General features: G+C 37.7%; 3 protein-coding genes across 3 annotated transcripts; 1 reads left to right on the forward strand and 2 right to left on the reverse strand.

The window, feature by feature from the left end:
• The first annotated feature begins 1,338 nt into the window (after positions 1-1,338).
• Positions 1,339-3,049, forward strand: LOC140760273 (putrescine hydroxycinnamoyltransferase 1-like). Its single transcript, XM_073097170.1, has 2 exons — positions 1,339-1,857; positions 2,066-3,049. The coding sequence occupies exons 1-2, from the start codon at positions 1,387-1,389 to the stop codon at positions 2,948-2,950; spliced, it is 1,356 nt and encodes a 451-aa protein (XP_072953271.1). The 5' UTR covers positions 1,339-1,386; the 3' UTR covers positions 2,951-3,049.
• Positions 3,050-9,344: 6,295 nt separating this feature from the next.
• On the reverse strand, positions 9,345-12,861 carry LOC140760655 (hydroxycinnamoyltransferase 4-like). Its single transcript, XM_073097696.1, has 2 exons — positions 12,375-12,861; positions 9,345-10,381 (listed from the first exon to the last, which is right to left on the reverse strand). The coding sequence occupies exons 1-2, from the start codon at positions 12,774-12,776 to the stop codon at positions 9,485-9,487; spliced, it is 1,299 nt and encodes a 432-aa protein (XP_072953797.1). The 5' UTR covers positions 12,777-12,861; the 3' UTR covers positions 9,345-9,484.
• Positions 12,862-15,507: 2,646 nt separating this feature from the next.
• Positions 15,508-17,132, reverse strand: LOC140760082 (hydroxycinnamoyltransferase 4-like). The gene is made up of 2 exons (XM_073096885.1): positions 16,666-17,132; positions 15,508-16,524 (listed from the first exon to the last, which is right to left on the reverse strand). Exons 1-2 carry the CDS (start codon positions 17,128-17,130, stop codon positions 15,631-15,633), a joined length of 1,359 nt encoding a protein of 452 aa, XP_072952986.1. The 5' UTR covers positions 17,131-17,132; the 3' UTR covers positions 15,508-15,630.
• Positions 17,133-21,101: the final 3,969 nt, after the last annotated feature.

A 21,101-nucleotide genomic window follows, 5' to 3' on the forward strand; every position in this document is an offset into this window, starting at 1 on the left:
AAATACAATTTAACTTTGAAATAAGCAATAACTTCTTGAAAGTTTTCATGTTGTTTAGATGTAAAAAAAAAAATAACATAATTAATATAATAATTATCCACTTTCACCTGACACTTCCAAATTCTACAAAATGCTTATAAATCTCGAATGTGTCTGCCAGTATAATCCAAGTATATTTTGTTCTTCCAGGGCAATGTGTTTCTGGTGCTGCCCAGACTTGTCCTCTTATTTTGGTACCAGAAACTGGAGTCCCCTCACTCCCTGCTATGGAATCTAGATCCAAGTTTACCTTGGATTCTCCACATACTTTTTATTACGGTCTCCTCGTGTAATGCATGATGATTATTACTGTTCATATAACATATATGCTAGCAAGTTCTCTTTTTATTAAAACTATAAGAATGTTAAATGACAGACGAAAGTGTATGTTATATTTCCCCCTTAAGTTTGTTATCGTTAACATTCTATTATATAGATATTTGTTATTTAATATATCAATTGTATTTATTATATGCCCATGATGAGCTCTCCCAATTTAATTTCCAGCATGATCATAATAATTATGCCTCAGGTTTATAGAGACGCATTCGATAATCCTGCCCCAAGTAGATCTATTGATCAAATTGATTATAATAAGATACATATTTTAAATTTTAATATATCTATGGATAGATTCTCAACCCAATCTTCTCACGTCTAGTTTTTAGTTTTTACGTATATCACTCGATTTTTCTTGTTTTTTATCCACGTAAGACCTAAGTAAAATCATGGTAGATTTTACCGTCATCTTATGCACTCTTTGAATAAAAGTTATCTTAAATCAAGGATATTTGTGAAAAAAATATTTAGAAAATATTCACAAAAAATAAAATGTAATTAACCCTTTAAAATAGAGGGCCAGTGTTAGTACAATACCAACAATAATGTAACTGGTTATTTTATCAAAAATACTCCTACTATCTTCTTCTTTTCTTTTTACCGTTTCACTGTCTTCCTTCATCTTTTCCGACCATCTCTCATCGTAGTCGTCAACACCACCATTTTATCTTGTCTTCCCCCTTCTTCTTCTTCTTCTTCTTTCCCCGAAGAAGGTGGAGCGAGCCGAGTATCTTGACCAACTCTAATTTTAGGATCAACACTTTCGACTTAGGCATGACTCGGGAAGATATGAGAAAATAAAAGAAATGAAGGAGAGAAGGAAAAATTAAGTATTCTATAAATTATTTAGTATATTATAATAAAATATTTTTTGTTGATACTATTTAAGTTAATCTAGGGATGAAAATTAGAAGAAAAAAAAATGAGGGTTTGATTCTCAAAAAGAGATGTGAATGAAAAAATTGGCAAAATTGGGGGTTTGATTTATTAAATTTTCTAATTAGTACAATGCTAAGTGAGATAAATGGAGAGGGAAAGGGAGAGGGAGGGAAGGGGAAGTCTCTTGTATGTTTGCAAGTGATGGAAGTGAAGGTACTGGAATCCAGCTTAGTAGTCCCAAGCGAGGAGACTCCCAAGCATGCACTATGGCTATCAAACTTAGACCTCTTAGTAGCCAGGAGTCACACCCCAACGGTGTACTTCTACAAGCCAAATGGGGATTCCACCTTCTTCTCACCGGAGACGATGAAGGCCTCCTTGGCCAAGACCTTGGTTTTCTTCTATCCCTTGGCCGGCCGGCTTGCCCTGGACCGGACCGGCCGCGTCGAGATCCAGTGCACCGGAGAAGGGGTTCTGTTCGTCGTGGCTAGGTCGGAAGCCACGGTAGAAGATTTGGGGGAGTTCGTCCCGTCGACTGAGATGAGAATGACGTTTGTGCCCTCTGTGGGGGCTGGGGATCCCATCTTGGCCATGTTTCAGGTGAGGTCTTTGCTGTCTTTATCCCCCTCCTTTCTTGTTAATTACGTTGGAGATATTAAGTGTTCGTATCCAAATAATAGGCTCACTAGCCTCACTAATCTTTATCTTTAAACAGTATCCTTTGGTAATATCTTGTATCCATCTGAAAAAGAAAGCTAAAGGAAAATGGCAAAAACTAAACTCACAAATCGTTTGAACTTCGGTGCAGGTGACCTTCTTCAAGTGCGGGGGCGTGTGCTTGGGAGCCGCCGTGCACCACACCGCCGCCGACGGGCTCGGCGCGCTCCACTTTGTCAACACCTGGTCGGACATCGCTCGGGGAGCCGAGGTCACCGTCCCTCCATCAATCGACCGCACGATCCTCAAAGCTCGATCCCCACCGTCTATATCCTTCGACCACGTCGAGTACCACGCCCAAACCCCACCACGGCCCAAGTCCCCATTCGACTCCACGATCCTGAAGATCTCTAAAACCCAACTCAATTCCCTCAAAACCACTAAAGGAGGCAGACCCATCTCCTCCTTCGCCGCGGTCGTCGCCTTCGTCTGGAAATGCGCGTGCAAAGCCCGCAATTTGTCGAACACCCAGCAGACGCGGCTCTACCTCACAGCCGACGCGCGCACACGTGTCAGTCCGCCGCTCCCCGCCGGCTACCTCGGCAACGGCATCTTCCGAGCATCCGCCGCCGCCCGCGTCGAGGATGTCCTATCCGAATCGATTCAATCAAACGCGGAGAGGATCCGCGCGGTAACTGCTCGACTAAATGACGAGTTCATCCGCTCGCTTGTCGACTACTTGGAGGGCGTCAGCGATGTGAAGGGGTTGCAGAAGGGGAACTGGGCGCTCCCAGGGACGGATATGTGGGTGATCAGTTGGCAAGGATTGCCGATTTACGAGGCGGATTTCGGGTGGGGGAAGCCGGTTTACATGGGGAGGGCTTGCTTGCAATTTGCCGGGTTGGTGTATATCATGCATAGCCCTGGCGAAGAAGGTGGGTTGTCTCTTGCCGTTGCGTTCGAGCCGGAGAACATGGAGAGGCTTAAGAGGGTATTCTACGAGGATTTGGGTGGTGCTGAAGGAGTTCAGAATTGATAGTCTGTTTAGGGTGCTTTTTGTCATTTATTTCCGATGTATCACTCTTTTCATGGTCTAATTTTCATCAAGACTGAGTACTATTGTCAAATTGCAATTTCGAATTTTTTTTAGTCATTTAGTATTAATAAATTTCAAAATGTTTCTTGCATGAACTATGTAATTTATACAACATTATTTATACAAAATATACACCTTAATTTTCAGCAGTATGTGTGTCGAGATTCTAAAGAAAAAGTTATGTATCACTTATATAATTTTATATGCATCACCTATACAAAAGGTATACTATAATTTAAAAAAAGGTCACACATCACTTATATAATTTATGTGCATCGATTATGCAAATTATATACTCTAATTTTCAACAATATGCACATTAAGATTAAAAAAAATATCATGCATCACTTATATAATTTGTACGCATTATTTATATTAAATGTACGTTCTAATTTTCAACAATATACACATCGAGATTTTAAAAAAATGTCACGCATCACCTATATAATATATACGGATCGCTTATATAAAATGTACGTTGCAATTTTTAATGATGTGCACATCGAGATTTAAAAAAAAAAGGTCATATATCACTTACGTAATTTATACGCATCGCTTATACAAAAATTACACTCTAATTTTTAACAACGTATCGAGATTAACCAATTAAGTTAGGTAAAAAAAAGGGATAAATCAATAATACGGGGCACATTTCTAACGATTAAAAAAATGAAGGGCTTTTTACTGTAGATCGCAAGATAGTTTTACTAAATACTATGACTAAAGGTTTGATTTATGAATGAGCCTGACTTATAAATGAGCCTAATTCTTGGCGTGACTACTAGAGTTTGATCCACTCCTTACCTACCACACCTTTTGTTAGAAAAACTTAGCAGGAAATAAAAGTAAACAGAGGAGACGAAAACAAACTTATCTCTTGATATTGCTTTTGTTGTTCACAAACTGAACTTACACTTAGTGAGCTCTTTATATATAGAGATTGCATTAACAACAATTAACATGAGAATAAGATTAGATCCACAAAAGAAACTTTCAACAAATCCTCCCTTAAACTGAAAATGTTCAAATATTCAGTTTAATTTTTACGAGACATGTCCTTGTGACCTTGATCTTCCATAGTGCAGACACCAAGCAATTTTTCGAGTTTATAAACCACACTAACTTTAGGGACTTGATGAATATATTAGCAACTTGATCTTCACTTTTACAGTAGATGAGGTCAATTACCCAATCCTTCGTGAGGTCTTTTAAAAAAATGAAGAGTTATTTGTACCGATAACCTACTTAATTTTTGATTTGGCGAGATAGGATCATCTTTTGTTTCTCTTACACTAAGGTTTTTTTCTTTCAACTTTATTTTTTCTGTCATTAGTTTTTTATCAAAGATTAACGAGACATTATAAGAGAGAAAATTACTATGTACTCATCTTCTTTTTCATCATCATCATTATCATCGTCTTCTTTTTCTTCTTCATCTTCTATTTCATATACTACTACTAATTCTTTTTCTTACTATTCTTCTTCATCTTCCACTTCATATGCCACTGCTAATTTTTTTTTCTTACTATTCTTCTTTTTTTTCTTCTTCATCTTCCACTTCATATGTTACTACTAATTCTTTTTCTTACTATTCTTTTTCTTCTTCTTCTACCACGACTACTACCCATCTTTTAATCTCTTAATCCTTTTTTTTCCTAAAGTCTCTATAATTACTATTTAATTAATAAAATAAAAGATTAATTAGGATTAGTTAAATAAAAAAAAATGTAACTCTATATGATTATTATTTGTTTCTATGTAAATTTCAATGGTTAAAATATATAAGAAATTATTTTTCTAAAACTATGCAGAATTAGAATTCCTTAGTTTAAGTACAAAGTTTGTACTTAAAATACAAAATTTTAGTTTTACATAGTTTTGGAAAAATATTCAAAAGATAATTATCTGATATTCAAAATTTATGAACTTAATTGGGTAAAATCCGTGATTTCATGATCTAGAATTTTTGTATTTGGAATTTCTTTAGATTCGAAATCTATTTGTAGCAGAATGAAAAATTTATAGTTTAAGTACGAAATTTATAGCTTAAGTATAAAATTTTTGATAGTAATTCACAATTTTTAAAGTAAATATTATAATTTATTTATAATATATATTAACTTTTTTGAAATATTATTTAAATAGTTTTTATTTATTTAAGCTATCTTTAATTAATCTCTAACTATATTAATTAAAGAGCGATTACAAAGACTTATATAGAAAAAAAAGATTAACAGATAGAAAAAAAATAGCAACAAAAGAGGAGAGAGAAACAACAATAGAAAAGAAGAAGAAGATGACGTGACTAAGAGCAACTCTAACCGGGCTCCAAATTCTAAATTTGGAGCCTAGTTGAACTCCAACGAGGCTCTAAACCTAGCTCCAAATTAAGATGACGTGACTAAGCATCTCCAACCAGGCTCCAAAATTTCAAATTTGGAGCCCGGTGGAGCTCCAACCGAGCTCCAAATGAGGCTCCAAATTTGGAGCCCCATCTAAAAATTTGGAGCCCAGCTCCGATATTATTCAACTTTTAGAAATACCAATTTTGCCCTACAAAAGCTTCATTTAAAATTTTAAATTCCGTCCGTATCCTTTATTAAATAATCTAATCTTAAACTGAATATATAATTAATTTTGCTCATCGAGATCTTTAAAATGAGTTTAATATTAAATTATTTAAGTTGTTTTAAATATTTTATTTTTATTTTATGTAATATAATTTTGATGTTTTTAATTAAAAAAATAGTAATTTAAAATTATTTGTAAAACTATTGAATATTAGTCTTATTATAAAGATATCGATTAGAGTTTTATAAACATATATTTTTTATTAAAAAATAATAATATTAAGAGGTCTTATTAAGTGATTTAGCATATATATATATATAATATGTTATATTAATTAAATAATAAATATGGAGCCCGGTGCGTTGGAGCGCACCGGGCTCTCAGCTCTATATTTGGAGCCGCCCTCCCTTGGAGATGAGCAACTCCAACCGGGCTCTAAATTCTAAATTTGGAGCCCGGTCAAACTCCAATGGGGCTCTAAACCTAGCTACAAATTTAGAGCTAGGAATAGTGGGGCTCCAAATTTGGAGCCCCACCATAAAAATGGAGTTGGGCTCCATTTGTCATTTCAACTTTTTAAAAATGACAAAATTGCCCACTAATTATTATATTCAATAATTTTAATTCCATTTATATCGTTTATTAAATAATTTAGTTAGTTAAACTGAGTATATAATTAGTTTTACTAATCGGTTTTTAACAAAAATAATACCATTGGAAAGGTCTCATCGAGAGAGTCTAATATTAAATTATTTTTGAGTTAATTTAAATTTTAAATTTTTTATTATTTATAAAAAAGAATCTAATATTAAATTATTTTTAAGTTAATTTAAATTTTAAATTTTTTATTATTTATAAAAATGAGTCTAATAAATTATGTATCCTAAAATATAATTACTCAAAATTATCTCCAATGTAAATATTAAAAATTAAAATATATTAGAAATGAAATACTAATTGTGATCGCGAGGATAGAGAGATCTTGTCAATTGATTTAAATAAAGTTAAAGATCCGGATGAACGTGCTTTCTTTCAAAGAAAAAGACAAGAAATTTGTAGAAGAAGCAATATTCATTTTCAAGTCGGAGGTTCATCGCAAAAAGGTGGATATAATCAAGAAAGAGAAGGTGGCTACGGAATCGGAATTAGAACCGATGGCTACAGAACCGGTGGTTACGGAGATGACTTACTAGAATATTAAATATCTATTGCTTTTATTATGTTTAGTTAATTTCTGCTTATTTTATGTAATGTAATTTTGATATTTTTGGTTAATGACATGTAATGCTTATTTCGATGTTTATTTCGTGTAATGTAATTTCGATACGTTTAATTAAAAAATTAGTAATTTAAAATTACTTCTAAAACTATTGAATATTAGTCTTATTTTAAAAATCTCGATGAGAGTTTTCTAACCATATATATTTTATTAAAAAATAATAACACTAAGATGATCTATTAAATAATTTAAAATAACTAATATAATAATATATATTATATTATTATTTTAATATATATGGAGCCTGGAGTGCACCGGGCTCTTGCTCCAATTTTGGCTCCATATTGGCGCTAGCATTGGAGATGCTCTAAGATGAAGCTAATAAAAGGAGAAAAGGGAAGAAAAAAAAAGATCTTCTCTTAACCAAATGGCTAAGAGAGGGAAGGAGAGGAAAGATTGCACAGATGAGGAAACACCCCTTAATGAGAGAGAGAGAGAGAGAGAGGGAGAAGAAGAATCTTGCACCAAACCCTAGCAAAGCTAGAGTTGACGTTGAAGAGTTTGATACATGTGAAGCTTAGTTAGAAGGAAGTGGAAGTTATTGTCTTTTGGAGAGTAGGATAACCCTGATATATTTAGAGCGCTTAGCTCCATTCCTCGTTAAACTGATAGTTAATTAAGGACCAAGTTCTTATGGAAATGATAAAGCTATGAATACCAATGCTTGGGCTGCTTGTGAAAGTTATATGACGGTAATATAATACTGAATGGATAAAAAATATTATCCAGTGACCATACAAAATTTGCAAAACGATGTAATCATCACATATTACACTCGCCCACATATTATGGTAAATACTTAAATACAACTTTAAAAATTATAATCTTAATCCAACACCTATAATAGCCAGTTTTCATATCCGGTACCGGTTTTCGATATCGGTTCCAAAACCACATTACGTAAGAAAAAAAAAATATTAGTTAAGAAGATTAATTATGTATGACTAATTTCCCAATTTTCTTATTATACCCTTGAATATCTTAACCATTAGATCTTCATCAAAGTGATTGATAAACCATTAACTTTACGGTAGGAAGAAGCGCTTTACACGTTTTTTTTCTTCCGATAAGATTTCTCTCTTAAATATAATTATGCCTTAATTATAGGAGATATCATTTAATATTAAATAATTTAAATTTGATTATTTGGAGATAAACTTCAATTTAAATATAATTCTCTATCTCTATCTATTAAAATTTAATTTAAATCAATCTTAAACTAATGGGAGATATATGTAAATAATAAAAAATAATCAAAAAGATAAAATGTAATTAAATTTTCATCAAGTTAATTATAAAAGACATCAATACCTTTATTTTGATATATATATATTACTCCCAGTTAATGATATATATGTCTTTTACTTAATAAAATATTAAGATAATATAATTGTTGAAAAATAATGTGCAAAATTATATATTTAAAAAAAATTATCTGAACCGATAATATCTTTCATTCCTATTATACCTTTAGAGATCTTAACAGTTAGTAGGACTGTCAAAATAAACGAGCAGCTCGGGCTCGGCTCGTCTGAAGCTCGGGCTCGGCTCGTCTGAAGCTCGGGCTCGGCTCGTTGTGAGCTGAGCCGAGCCTGAGCCTAAATTTGATGCTCGAAATTAATTTCGAGCCGAGCCTGAGCTTGAGTTGGCTCGCTCAGGCTCGGCTCGATATGCTCGGTTTATATAAAAAAAATTAGTATTCATAGTCACACAGCTTAAATTTCCCAAATCTTACCCTCACTCAGTTGCGCCTCGTCGTCTTCCTCCTCAAGCCATCGCCGCCTCGTCCTCCTCATCGGTCGCCGCCTCGTCCTCCTCCTCAAGCCGTCGCCGCCTCGTCCTCCTCAATCGGTTGCCGCCTCGTCCTCCTCATCCAACCGTCGCCGCCTCGTCCTCCATTGGCAAGCTGCGCATCATCCCGATGGAGGAGAGCCTCGCCGGAGGGGAGTAGAAAGTAGTCTTCTCCTTCGTCACTGCCCTCATCGACGAGCTCGAGAAGCTTCGCCTCCCCCTCGCTGTGCCCCTAGGAGGTCTCCCCCCACCACCGCCGCCGTTGCCACCACCGAAATATGAGGAGAAGAGAGCTGAGGGTTTCGTGGAGGATCTGCTATTTGGACTTGTGATTTGTTGATCTCTTTGGTCATGGTGGGTTTAGAGTATTTGGTATTTTGGTTTGATTGATTCGAGATGCAGTTTTGAGGGAGAAGATGAAGAAGATCCTAGCGTCGGACTTCTTCACCACCATCCATTTCACCGCTGCCATTGCCTCCTCCTCCTCCTCCTCTAATAAAGCTCGGGCTCGGCTCAAGCTTAATCTGAGCTCGGTCTGGCTCGCCTCGAGCTCGGCTTGAGTTGAATAGAGCCGAGCTTGAGCCTAAATTTGAGGCTCGAAATTAATTTCGAGCCGAGCCTGAGCTAGAGTCGGCTCGCTCAGGCTCGGCTCATTTACACCCCTAACAGTTAGATCTTCATCAAATTGATTGATAAAGAATTAATTCTATTGCACGAAAACAAACCTCACATATTATTCATCACAATATGCAAGGGTCAACCTTAGATACAACCATTACATAATAAAAAGGCATCATAGTTACGTCCAACAATTCATGTATCCTCAAGGAGAACTAAATCGCACTCCTCAAAAATGGCTCGTAAAATAACTTCTTAAACTTCTCCATGCTCTCCTGCTCCAAACTCACCACCACATAAATCCCCCCATCCTTCCCCAAACTCTGAATCAAATAAAGAAATCCATTCCCATAAAGCTGCGCCCTCGACATGAAAACCGGCAATCCCCACCCGAAGTCGGCATCGTCTACGGGCATCCCGAGCCAACTCACTACACAAAGCTTAGTACTCGGCAATCCACTCCTGGACGACAACTTCGTCGTGTCCACTAATTCCAAGTAGTCGATGACTGACCTCACGTACTCATCGCCGACGCCGCCTGTAACGCTTCGGATCCGCTCGGCTCCGAACCGAACCGGATCCGACACGAGATCCGCTACGGTGGTTGAGACCGGCACGCGCATAACGGCGTTCCCGAGGTAGTGGGGCGGTAACGGCGGGTTGACGCGGTTACGCACGTCGATGGCCATGCAGAGTTTCGTCTCTTGGTCCGGAGAGAGGCCACGAGCGAGACACGTGCAGCGCCACGCGTGCGCCACGATGGCTTGGAAGGTGGTGAAGTGGTGGCCGAAGCGGGTCTTGAGGAGGGCGAGCTGGCGTGATGAGAGCTTGAGAGTGGCGGCGGCGGCGGTCTGGGAGGAGGAGGAGGAGGAGGAGGAGGAGGAGGAGGAGGAGAAAGGGTGGAGGGTGTACTCGGAGTTGAGGACTCGGACGGCGGGCGGCGAACGGGCTCGGAAGAGGGTGCGATCGAGGAGGGGAGGGTGGGGAAGAGGAGAGGCCCCGCGGGCGATGGCGCACCAGGTCTTGATGAAGTGGAAAGTGATGCGGCCGTCAACGGCGGCGTGGTGGATGGCGAAGCCGAGGACGGCGCCGCCGCCTTTGAGGTGGGTTACCTGCATGCATATTGGTGTTTCCTTATCAATTATCACATCAGTAAAATTGACTTTGAATTTATAAAACCAAAATAATTTTAGATTGTAGCATCATCTAATTTTAAATGCGTCGAACTTTGAAATTGCAGAATTTAATCGTTATTTTTTTATAGACATTCATTGTGAGTAAAAAAGGAAATCTTTAGTAAGGCTAATTCAGTAACAGGGATAAAGAGGTGGGCTTTAGACAAGCCACCTTTCCTCAGAAAATTAAAACTCAATAATGCTCATTGACTTTATAATGTTCCTTTATCCTAGTTCTGAGTTGGGATAAGAGAAATAGGAGAAAAGATAAAAGAGTTATACCCTATTGGCAAATGATAGTTTTACTCTCAATTTTCTATCAAATGCATAGTTATTGGTAATGAATCAGACAGGTCTGGAAAGGTCTTAAGGCGATAAAGAACCATCAACTAACCAATATCTGAATTGAGACTGATTAAATGATCCTCAAAAATATACTCTGCGAAATACACCAGCCACATGGGTGTCGGAATCTAGTGTGGCGGATGCATTTATTCTTTTAAAAGCTTATTAAATATAAAGTCACCTATGTGTTTAGAGAAGCGAATAGATGCCCGGATTAGCTTGCTAACACATGAGGACTTGGGAATTTGGTTGTATGTGGTTGGGGGCAGTTCCCTCACCCTAATCTCAGACATTGATCTAACTAAAGGTCGAATCAGTAGTTAAACAAGTGAGTCTCTTGATTGAACTACTAATTTATTTTAAATTTTAAAATATTTAATAATATATTTCTAATTCTAAAAATTAAAAAAATCCTAAAAAAGCAATATGAATGTATTTCTTTCACTATTTAGCCATTGTTTAACCAATATAACCAATATTTAGATTTAGGATTAATTGTACTTTACTCCCATATAATTTGTCTCAATTTCACAAAATTCTTATATATTTTTAACTCAAACACTTAATCTGTTATTTTGACTAAATACAACCATCCTTTTATCATAATTACCAAATTATTGGTCGAATTTAAAGATTCTTATGAAATATAAAATTACAGAGGATTTGATAAGTATTCCATCGCATCTATAATAATATCCATCATATTTTAGATGATTAAATAGTATGATAATATAATACAGCTATTCAATATATTTACCTCATGATGTTGGGATAAAAGAAGAGTGTTTACTTCCCTAATTTTAATTTTAGCTTATTGCCCCTGTGAGAGTGATATTTCTCATCTTTTTTAAGTCTTTAGACTAATCATAGATTAGACATAAGAATGGGTAAAGCATGCATACATAAACATAATTCATTTTAATTTCTTCCACGAGGGAATTTTGTGCTCACCACTATACACTAGAGTGGTAGTCGTAATTACCTTTTTATTAAATACTTCTATCTATTTGTTAAACATAATAGATTATAACTGCTTATTAAAAATGACGTTACTATAAACTTTTATAGCTTTAATTTCTATCGCTCTTAATCAAACAGACACTTATTCCTCAGCGCTCAGCGCTCCCATAATATATATAAAGAAGAAGAAGGAGGAGGAGGAGAAAGAGAAGAAGAAGAAGAGAAAGAAGGGAGAAGATGAGGAGAGCCGGCGGCGATGGCGACAACGACGGTGATGGCGAAAGAGATAGGTGAGAAAAATGGTGGCGAAACGTAGAAAATGAGAGGAAAACGATGGAGCTCTTTTAGAATATGGCAAAGCTGCCGGCTACTTTGACTACTAGAAAGCAGCAGGTGAGTTCTTCAATTTATTAAATAATATAAGATCTCTTCAGCTACAGTACTCAACTCCACCGAGATCGCAGCATTGACTTCAGCATTTGTATTACTAGTTTTGAATAAAATAATTTAATTGAGATCAAGTCTAAAGTATAGAAGGTGAGTTGAAATTGGGACAAAATCAGGGATCCTAATTTTTTCAAAATAAATTTCCAAAAAAAAGGAAGAAGAAGAGGGAATTAATCACCTGGATCATGAGGAGCACACAAGGCGGGTCAGCCGAGTCGACGGAGGGCACGAACATCTCCCTCGCCTCCTTCGACGGCACGAACTCCTTGAACTCGTCCAGAGTCGACTCGGACCGGGCCGCCACGAAGAGAACCCCCTCGCCGGAGCAGTTAATCTCGACCCGGCCGGTCGGGTCCAGCCCGAGCCGGCCGGCCAAGGGATAGAAGGGCACGAGGGCCTTCGCCAGAGCACTCTTAACGACACCGGTGGAGAAGAAATCCGGACTCCTATTGGGACCGTAGAAGTAGACCAACGGAGTGTGACCCCGCGCCGCCACCACGTCCAGGTTCGATAACCACAGGCTGTGCCTGGGGGTCTCGGAGATCGGGACCACGAAGCCGGACTCGAGAATCTCCGTCATCTTAATTGCTTCCGCTTTCCCTGTGTTTGTCTTTTAATCGGTAAGAACTAAGAAGTCGTTTGATGGTTTGCTGCCGGACACTTGTGGGCGTGGACTAGTATACCATTATTTAGTGATTTTTTACATAATTGCCCATCGAAACCTTTTAATCTAATTATAATTACTATTACATTCTTTAAAAATATCAAACTATAGAATAGTATAACCATAAATATCCTTTTTTATGCTAAGTAAATACTATTCATAGACTATGATAATAATTTATTAGAAATATTTTATTAATAAAACTACCTATAATTATAGTTAAGATGACATATGAATGGCATACCATAGGAATTTGGGCTATCTAAACAAAAGATAATATGAATTCCTGGAAGGCCCAAACAGGATGATGGGCGATGAAGAGGAATCTGAGCTCATTATATTCTAAGTAATATAATTCTATGCCTGATGAACTTTTTATTGTGTCTTTATTTTTAGGGAAAATAATAAATAATAAACAAAGTCCTACAATAAAATTATATATTTTTATTATTTATAAATTGAGCTCTCTGTTGACTGACAATAACCAAGCCATACCCTACCATTTAATAGATAGATATAATTTAACTTGATTATCATGTTAACAAAATTATAGAACTAATTTTCTAAAATATAACTTAATTTTAGAGTCAAATCAAACATCTAAAATAGCGTGGAGATAGATAAAACATTGATTTCCAACAAAATAGAATCTAATCAAGTCTCAAAAATACTAAAATCACATCCAAATATCAAATCCCATAATAATATCGATAGATCTGAAATTACTTGTTTAATCTTAAAGGTTATATTAGACGAGTGTGATAAAGAGCAATTTGGAGAATATAAAAATATCATTTGTGATAGATGAAATATTCTATTTTTTATTTCATTTCATCATATGTTTAACTTTATTTATAATATAGTCAAAAAGTTGGTGTTATTTGTAATTTTTCTCTTACATTTAAAGTAGTGCTAGGGTTTCAGTATTACTAATATCTCTTATGTGGCTAAGGGTAATAGAGGAATAAAAGACAAGATTAAGGGTATCAGACTATCAGTTACTTTAAAATTAAAGTTCTATCTTACTTAAGCTTAGCTTTCGATTGATTAAAATTAAAAATTTTGATCTTGAACTAAGAGAGAGTTTGATTGCTAAAAGTTGAGAGAACAAAGTAGTCAGTTATATAAATTTATCTATTTTTGATGTTCGATTGAAAAACATAAATTAGAAAAATAACTTTCTCAGATATCAAAATTAGCTCCACTGTTCATTAATTTTGACTTTCTTTCTTAATATGAGAAAGTTACTGAAATTACTATTGAATTTTATTTAATTTAACTCTATTTTCTAGTAATTAAAGAAATTCTAAGCTAAACTTAGACTTTCTACAATTGACTAGGCTCATCTATTGTAATAGTTCCTTAGTTATAACTAGCATATCGCGGCATAAATGACCCAGCTCGAAATTAATTTCGAGCCTTAGAATTGGGCTCAAGCTTGGCTTAGTTCAATTCAAGCTGAGCTCATGCCGGGCCAGATCGAGCCCGAGCCAAACTTAAGCCTAAAATGAGCATATCATCAAGTCTTATTCAAGCCGAGCCACATCAAGCCGGACAAAGCCAGATAGAGCCCAAGCGGAGCCACCAAGAAGAAGAAAGAGGTGAAGGGGGAGGCGGGGCACTGTGGCTGCTTGCTGTTTCTAAAGGAGGAGGAGGTGACACCACAACGACTTGCTGCTACTAAAGTAGAAGAAGAAGAAGGAGAAGATAGGGCATCATGGCTGCAGAAGAAGAAGAAGAAGGATGAGGAGGAGGAGGAGGAGGCAGCAACATAGTGATAGCGGCTTAGCGAAGGAGGATGAGGTGACATTGGAGCATCGCGGCGGAGGAGTGCATGGTGATTTGAGGATTGAGGTTTATCTCACCCCTTTATACCGAGCCTATCAAGTCGGGCCTAAGCGAGTTTGCTCCAACTCAGACTCTGCTCGATATTAATTTCAATCCGGTTTTAGCGGCTCAGGCTCAACTAAGCTCAAACTGAGCCAGGCCAAACTTGAGCTTCAGCTGAGCCGGACTCGAGCTTCAGCGGAGCCAAGTCCGAGCCGCTCGTCAAGCTTGACGGCCCTACTTGCCTAGTACCTTGTTTATAACTCTCTATTTAACAAACTAGTATATTCTAATTGATGAACAAACTCATAACTAACTGCGAAGACAAGCACTTGCCTTTACCAAAATAGATTATAAATTGGGTCCAAAAGATTAAATTGGAACGAAGTCTTTCATTTGGAAAGGCATAGTATTATTATTAATCATAAGATTTTTATGGGAAGAAAATGGAGCAACAAAGTCCAGCTTCATAAATAAAGGCATCAAAAGACTCTTCTTGATCCAGGAGCACTTGTTAATATCGGAAACATCTAAAGTTGAAAGAAAAGTGATATGTACGATTGCATAAATGCTTAGATTTAGTTTAGAAATTCTGTCTCACCTTGATTCAAAACTTTTAAATTAATTTAGTAACTAAATATTTTTTATATTTAATTAATAATTAATCGAATTCAGGGTTTAGTCTCTAACCTATCATGCTAACAATTTTTATGAAAAGATTATAGTGATATGTGATATTGCAAGGGCACCTTTGACACTTGCTTTCATGTAAAGAAATAACTAGATATGACCGGAAATTAAACGGAGAAACTAGGAAGACTTCCGAAAAAGAATTTCCCTTGTTATAAAAAGTCTTATTAAAGAATCAAGAAAGTGTACTACGAATTAGTACATGATGTTAACGAAATCAAGAATTAATTTGAGCGCGACGAAACTATTTTAGTTAATTTTGTACATCCAAATCCCCAAGCTCCTCCATGAACAACCTCTTAAAGCTCGGCATGCTCTCCGGCTCCAACGATATGACGATAGAGACGCCGCCGTCCTTCTTCGGGCTGTTCAAGAGATTTACAAATCCGGGGTAGTACATCAACGCCGGGCCCATGAACGCCGGCTCTCCCCATCCGAAGTCGGCGTCGTACATACTCATGCCGAGCCAGCTTATAACTCGCAAGTCGGCGTTCGACACCCCGCTCCTCGGGAGCTTCATCATGTCCACTGATTCCAAGTAATCTATCAGCGACCTCGCGAACTCGTCTCCTTGGTTCGTCGCGCTCCGTAACTTCTTCACGGCGTATCCCAGTGGCTTCGCCGCCAATTCATCCGCCGTGGCCACCACCGACGTGCGGATCACCGCGTTGCCGATGTAGTTCGTCGGTAGCGGTGGGCTCATCCGGCTGCGCATGTCGATCATCGTGTAGAGCCGCGACGGGGTCTCCGGCAGAAGTTTCCTTGCTCGGACGACGCATCGCCACAAGAGCGCGACGATGGCACGGAACGTCGACACGCGGGCGTCGCCGCTGGCGCAGCAACGGAGCTTGAGGAGGTCGACATGGGTCTTGGAAAAGGACAGGATTGCACTGGAGTAGGCGGAGCCTAGTCGGGATGAGATGGGGATCTGGTCGGGCTTGTACTCCGGGTGGTCGTAGAGGACGGCGGGAGGAGAGCGGGCGCGGAGGAGGCTGTGGTCGAAAAACGGAGGAGTGACGGCGTCGGCGGAGCCGTCGCGGGTGACGGTGGCCCACGTTTCGATGAAGTGGCTTGCGCTCCGGGGGTCGATGACCGTGTGGTGCATCGCCGTGCCAAGGACTACGCCGCCGCATTTCAAGAACGTCACCTGTAGACATATATTGGGTTTAAGCTGTCAGGAGACGGATATCCAAGTGTCGTTTTAGATAATTCGGCAAACATATATGGTCTGAAATGCAAAATTGCTCAATATTAGAAGGTCAGCTAGAGAAAAAAGTTAATTAATTACCTGAAGCATGAGCAAGGGGCAGGGAGGGTCGGCAGATGGTGCCGGGGGAACAAAGAGATCCCTCATCTCGTTCGACGGCGCAAAGTCGTCGAGGTCCTCTAAGGTGTACTCGGAGCGAGCGACGACGAAAACGGCACCTTCTCCGGTGCAATTGATCTCGATCCGGCCATCGCGGTCCAGGCCGAGGCGGCCGGCCAAGGGGTAGAAGGGCACCAGGGCCTTAGCCAGTGCCGACTTCAATATGTCAACAGAGAAGAAGTTTGAGTCTCCATTGGGTCTGTAGAAATAGACAGTAGGGGTGTAGCCTCTTCTTGCTGCCAAGTCTAAATTAGACGCCCAGATGCTGTGTCTTGGTGTCTCCTCACTAGGGACTACCAACTCGGACTTCACCACTTCCACCATTCTCGCAGTGATCGATCTCTTTAGTTTGCTGCGTTTCCTTTGCAAGTGTAGGTGTGAGCTCATACCGGCTTTTGAGAGGATTATATAGAGAGAGAGGAACACGGAATGCTTAATTGGTCGTCGGGCAATGGAAGGGTTCAACGATGTTGCCCGGTAAACGTGCAATAAATTAATAAAGGGAGGCTTCGAGGATGGTCGTCGTCACTCGCCACTATCCAAGTGTGGTCCAAGTAAGCTCTATTACTTATATTTTGTTATTAATTTAGAATGGTTAATGTCTAAGGAACCGAAATTGCAGTTCTAACCTAATTTATTGTCGGTCGGGAAAAGCTGATGATATTTGACTTAGACTACAAGATTTGTGCTTCGATCCACAACCGAACTCGGTAGAATTTACTCAAGCATTGACGCATCGATACACTGAGCGAATGACTATGGTTAAGACTAAAGTTTTCATTGAACGTACTCCACAAGGGGCTTTATGGGGCTTTTCATCACAAGAAAGTTCAGCATTCAAATTTTCCTATGCAACTCAAAAAACAAATATTAATACTTCATTTGTGAAGATAATTAGCTTAAACTACTTGTTGTCAAATCACCAAAAAGATAATTAGCTATATGAATAAATATGCATAAATATGCATAAAGTCCTTAAAGTAAATTAGACTTAGTACTTAGCCCCCACCATTCCACCATCCTTGGTGGTCCCACTTTAGTGGGTAGTTCACCAACTCCTTCCATGATCCAGGAAGATAAATTAGGGAAGTATCAATGTTTCCGGCAATCTTTACTCTCAGGTCTTCGAGTCAACTGGTTTATTTTGATGGAGTCCAATTGAGTATCGATCATTAGCTATTACTCATGTCATAACGTGGCTAATGGGGTCTCGCAAGTGGAATTTCTCTAAGCTGGAATAGTCGAGAACCATTTACCAGTTTACTATTTTGCTGGCCTCTTTGTTGTACCGTGGTTGATGGACCCTTTGAGTATTTTTATTGTTTGCTTATGAGTCGAAAGTACTTTCAAATATGTCTACTATTATTTTAGGGTGCCTCTCCTAGTCTCTTGGTTGATTTTTTAATGGAGGACGGGATGGAGGACGGGATGGAGGACGGGTTAAAGGAAGGCTATATTAGAAAGCTGAACGACAGAAGATGGACTTGTTAGAGCATTTGCATTAGTTAGATTTACCGGCCAGATTTTTCTTTATTTTCTGTTTACGGGATGAAACCTTTTTATATAGATATATTGAAGTCTAGCTTTCCAAATTAACACGGTGTTGTGCTAAATGTCAAATGGGTGATTAAAATGGAAGCAAAACATTCTCTTCCAAATATATACATGATTAAATGGCCCAGTCCGCCGTGCCAAACCTGACGTGGCTCGATTTGGACCGGGCTAAACTCACCAAGGACCTGCTTTTGGCTTAGCCCGGCTGGAGCCCGAACTACAATGGAAGGCACGGTCTAGCTCTTATTGGCCTGGCCCAAAAGCAATCTATTGGCATGTCTTGACCGCGCGGTTCGGAAGCCTACCCGTCGGATCACATGAAAGCCTACCCGTTCAATATTCTGTAATATTATTTTTTTTAATAAAAGAGGAACAAAATTAAAATGAATATAAACACAATATATGGAGAGAGAGAGATACAATTTACGTTGCGCGGTGTACTTAGATTCACATGCAGAATAATCTTCAATTTACTATACAAATCTCCAATTAAAAAGAGTTTCTCAACTACTCAATTATAATCTCCATTATAATGGTGGTAGCTCCGTTGATTTTTCTCTTAACCATAAAAGCCTCAAAATTTCAATTTTAGTATTTATAAGGATGACTTAAGCTAGGAAAATCTCACAGGGCGTTTAAACAACCATATGCCCATTTGAACGATCTCAGAATTCAAATCTAGAATAAAGAAGAGTGCAAATCTTCTTAGGTTTGTATTCAAACGCCCCAAAAACCCGTTAGAACGCCTCCAACACAGTAAAATGGAGCACTTGATTTGAGTCAAACTAAAACAATTCTCCACTTTGGCAAAAATCTTAAGACTTCAACAAAGTACTCTCCACTACTACAAAGTTACTTCAACCTCCCAAAATACACTGCTTACAAATTTGTGTCCTACGATGCCAAATCTAAAGTTAGTTAAATATGAGTGACATTAATCAAATTCAAACAATATTGGAACTTGATCTTTATCACTACTTTCTTCGATATATATATATATATATATCTGCATAATTATCTGCAGTCCCAATCTTACAAAAGGAAATATCTTATTCTTCCAAGATTTTCCTCACAAAATAAAATTGAATTGTTTTAGTATGATGGACTTAGTTCTTCGCTAAATAAATTGCACTTTGGCTATCATAATGTACCTTTGGTTGCTCTTAATATACACCAAAGTCATCCGTCAAGCCGATCAAACAAATATCCACCTTTATAGCCTCTATGACCGCTATATACTCAGCATCTATGGTAGATAAGGCAACTACTGACTGCAAAGTAGATCTCCAACACATCGATCTTCTAACAAGTGTGAATATATATCTTGTAATAAATCTGTGCTTGTCCAAATCAACTGCAAAATTCGAATCCACATATTCAGTAAGATGTAGGCCAAGTTTATCATTATTCATAAATTTTAGTCCAACTCCCAAAGTAACACGAATGTATCTCAAAATCTATCTCACCACATGCCAATGCTCTTTTCCTATAGCATGCACGTATTCGCTAATAATACTGATGGCGTGTGAAATTTTTGGCCTTGTGCACACCATCACATATATCAGGCTTTCAACTGCGCTTGCATATGGTACCTTGGATATAAAGTTTCTCTTAGCATCTATACTCGGTGACATAAATGCACTAAGTCTGAAGTGAGGTACCTATATTGTACTCACTAATTTTGTTTTATTGTCAATACCAAACCACTATAATACCTTCAAATATTATTCTTCTTTCAAGTATACTATCCCCTTTGTTCTATTTCTTTTGATATCTATGTTGAACATCTTCTTAACTTCTCTTAGATCCTTTATTTCAAATTCTTTATGCAATTAGAGCTTCAATTTATCAATATCTACCTTGATTTTAATAATCATCTATATTAAGAGCAAATAGAAAACAGATCCATCTTGAAGCTTTCTAAAATAAACACAATGGTCATAGTGACTTCTCTTATAGTTTTGTATCTATATAAGCTGATCAAAACGTTTATATTATTGCCTTGGATATTGTTTTAGGCTATGGAGTCTTTCTCATCTATTTCCGGCTCTGAAGTGTTATCTTCCTGCAAATTTAATTCTTCTTCTCCATTTGCCTCTTTTGAAGATTTGTATATTGTAGTGGACTTGAATTTGCCTCAAACTTTACCTATTATTGAGCCTTTTCAACACTGTCATTAATCGGGCTATCTAACTTTTGACTCTGCTTCAGCATAGATGATATATCAAATATAATATCCCAGCTAATAATCAATTTCTTCAACTCCGGCCTCCAAACTCAAAATTCCTTCACACCAGTGCTAAAGTCCAAAAAGATGTCATTCTTAGCTCTAGGATCCAATTTGCTCCCCGTAACACAATAGTATACAAGACAACAAAAAATATATAAGAAATTATAATTTGAAACAAGTTTCTCAAACCATAACTCCAATGGACTCTTCCTATTGTTTGCGAATGAAGATAATCGATCGATGAGATAGCATGCATAATTCATGGCCTCAACCTAAATCTCTTTACTCAAACCAGTATTGGACAACATATAACACACCTTCTCTAGTAAGGTACGGTTTAGATGTTCGATGCACCATTTTGCTAAGACGTTTATCTAATAGTGAAGTGTCATTCAATTCCTCCTATTTTACATAACTTCGTAAAAAGATCTGATATGTATTCGCCACCATTATCTGATCTAAGCTTTCTTGATCTTTTTGTCGGTTTAATTTTCAATCATCTTTTCCAATTACAAAGACATCTTCAACTTTTCCCTAATGCATGTACAGACATGAATACGATGATTTTTACTCG

Source organism: Typha angustifolia, chromosome 5 (assembly GCF_048772165.1).
Source record: "Typha angustifolia cultivar Huaian chromosome 5, ASM4877216v1, whole genome shotgun sequence".
In the NCBI taxonomy this organism is placed as follows: Eukaryota; Viridiplantae; Streptophyta; class Magnoliopsida; order Poales; family Typhaceae; genus Typha; species Typha angustifolia.

Coding starts and splice junctions, on each gene's coding strand:
- LOC140760273 (XM_073097170.1), top strand. CDS start 1,387: ATGCTAAGTGAGATAAATGGAGAGGGAAAGGGAGAGGGAGGGAAGGGG. Junction 1,858..2,065: donor CCATCTTGGCCATGTTTCAG/GTGAGGTCTTTG, acceptor ACTTCGGTGCAG/GTGACCTTCTTCAAGTGCGG.
- LOC140760655 (XM_073097696.1), bottom strand. CDS start 12,776: ATGACGGAGATTCTCGAGTCCGGCTTCGTGGTCCCGATCTCCGAGACC. Junction 10,382..12,374: donor GTGTGCTCCTCATGATCCAG/GTGATTAATTCC, acceptor ATATGCATGCAG/GTAACCCACCTCAAAGGCGG.
- LOC140760082 (XM_073096885.1), bottom strand. CDS start 17,130: ATGAGCTCACACCTACACTTGCAAAGGAAACGCAGCAAACTAAAGAGA. Junction 16,525..16,665: donor GCCCCTTGCTCATGCTTCAG/GTAATTAATTAA, acceptor ATATGTCTACAG/GTGACGTTCTTGAAATGCGG.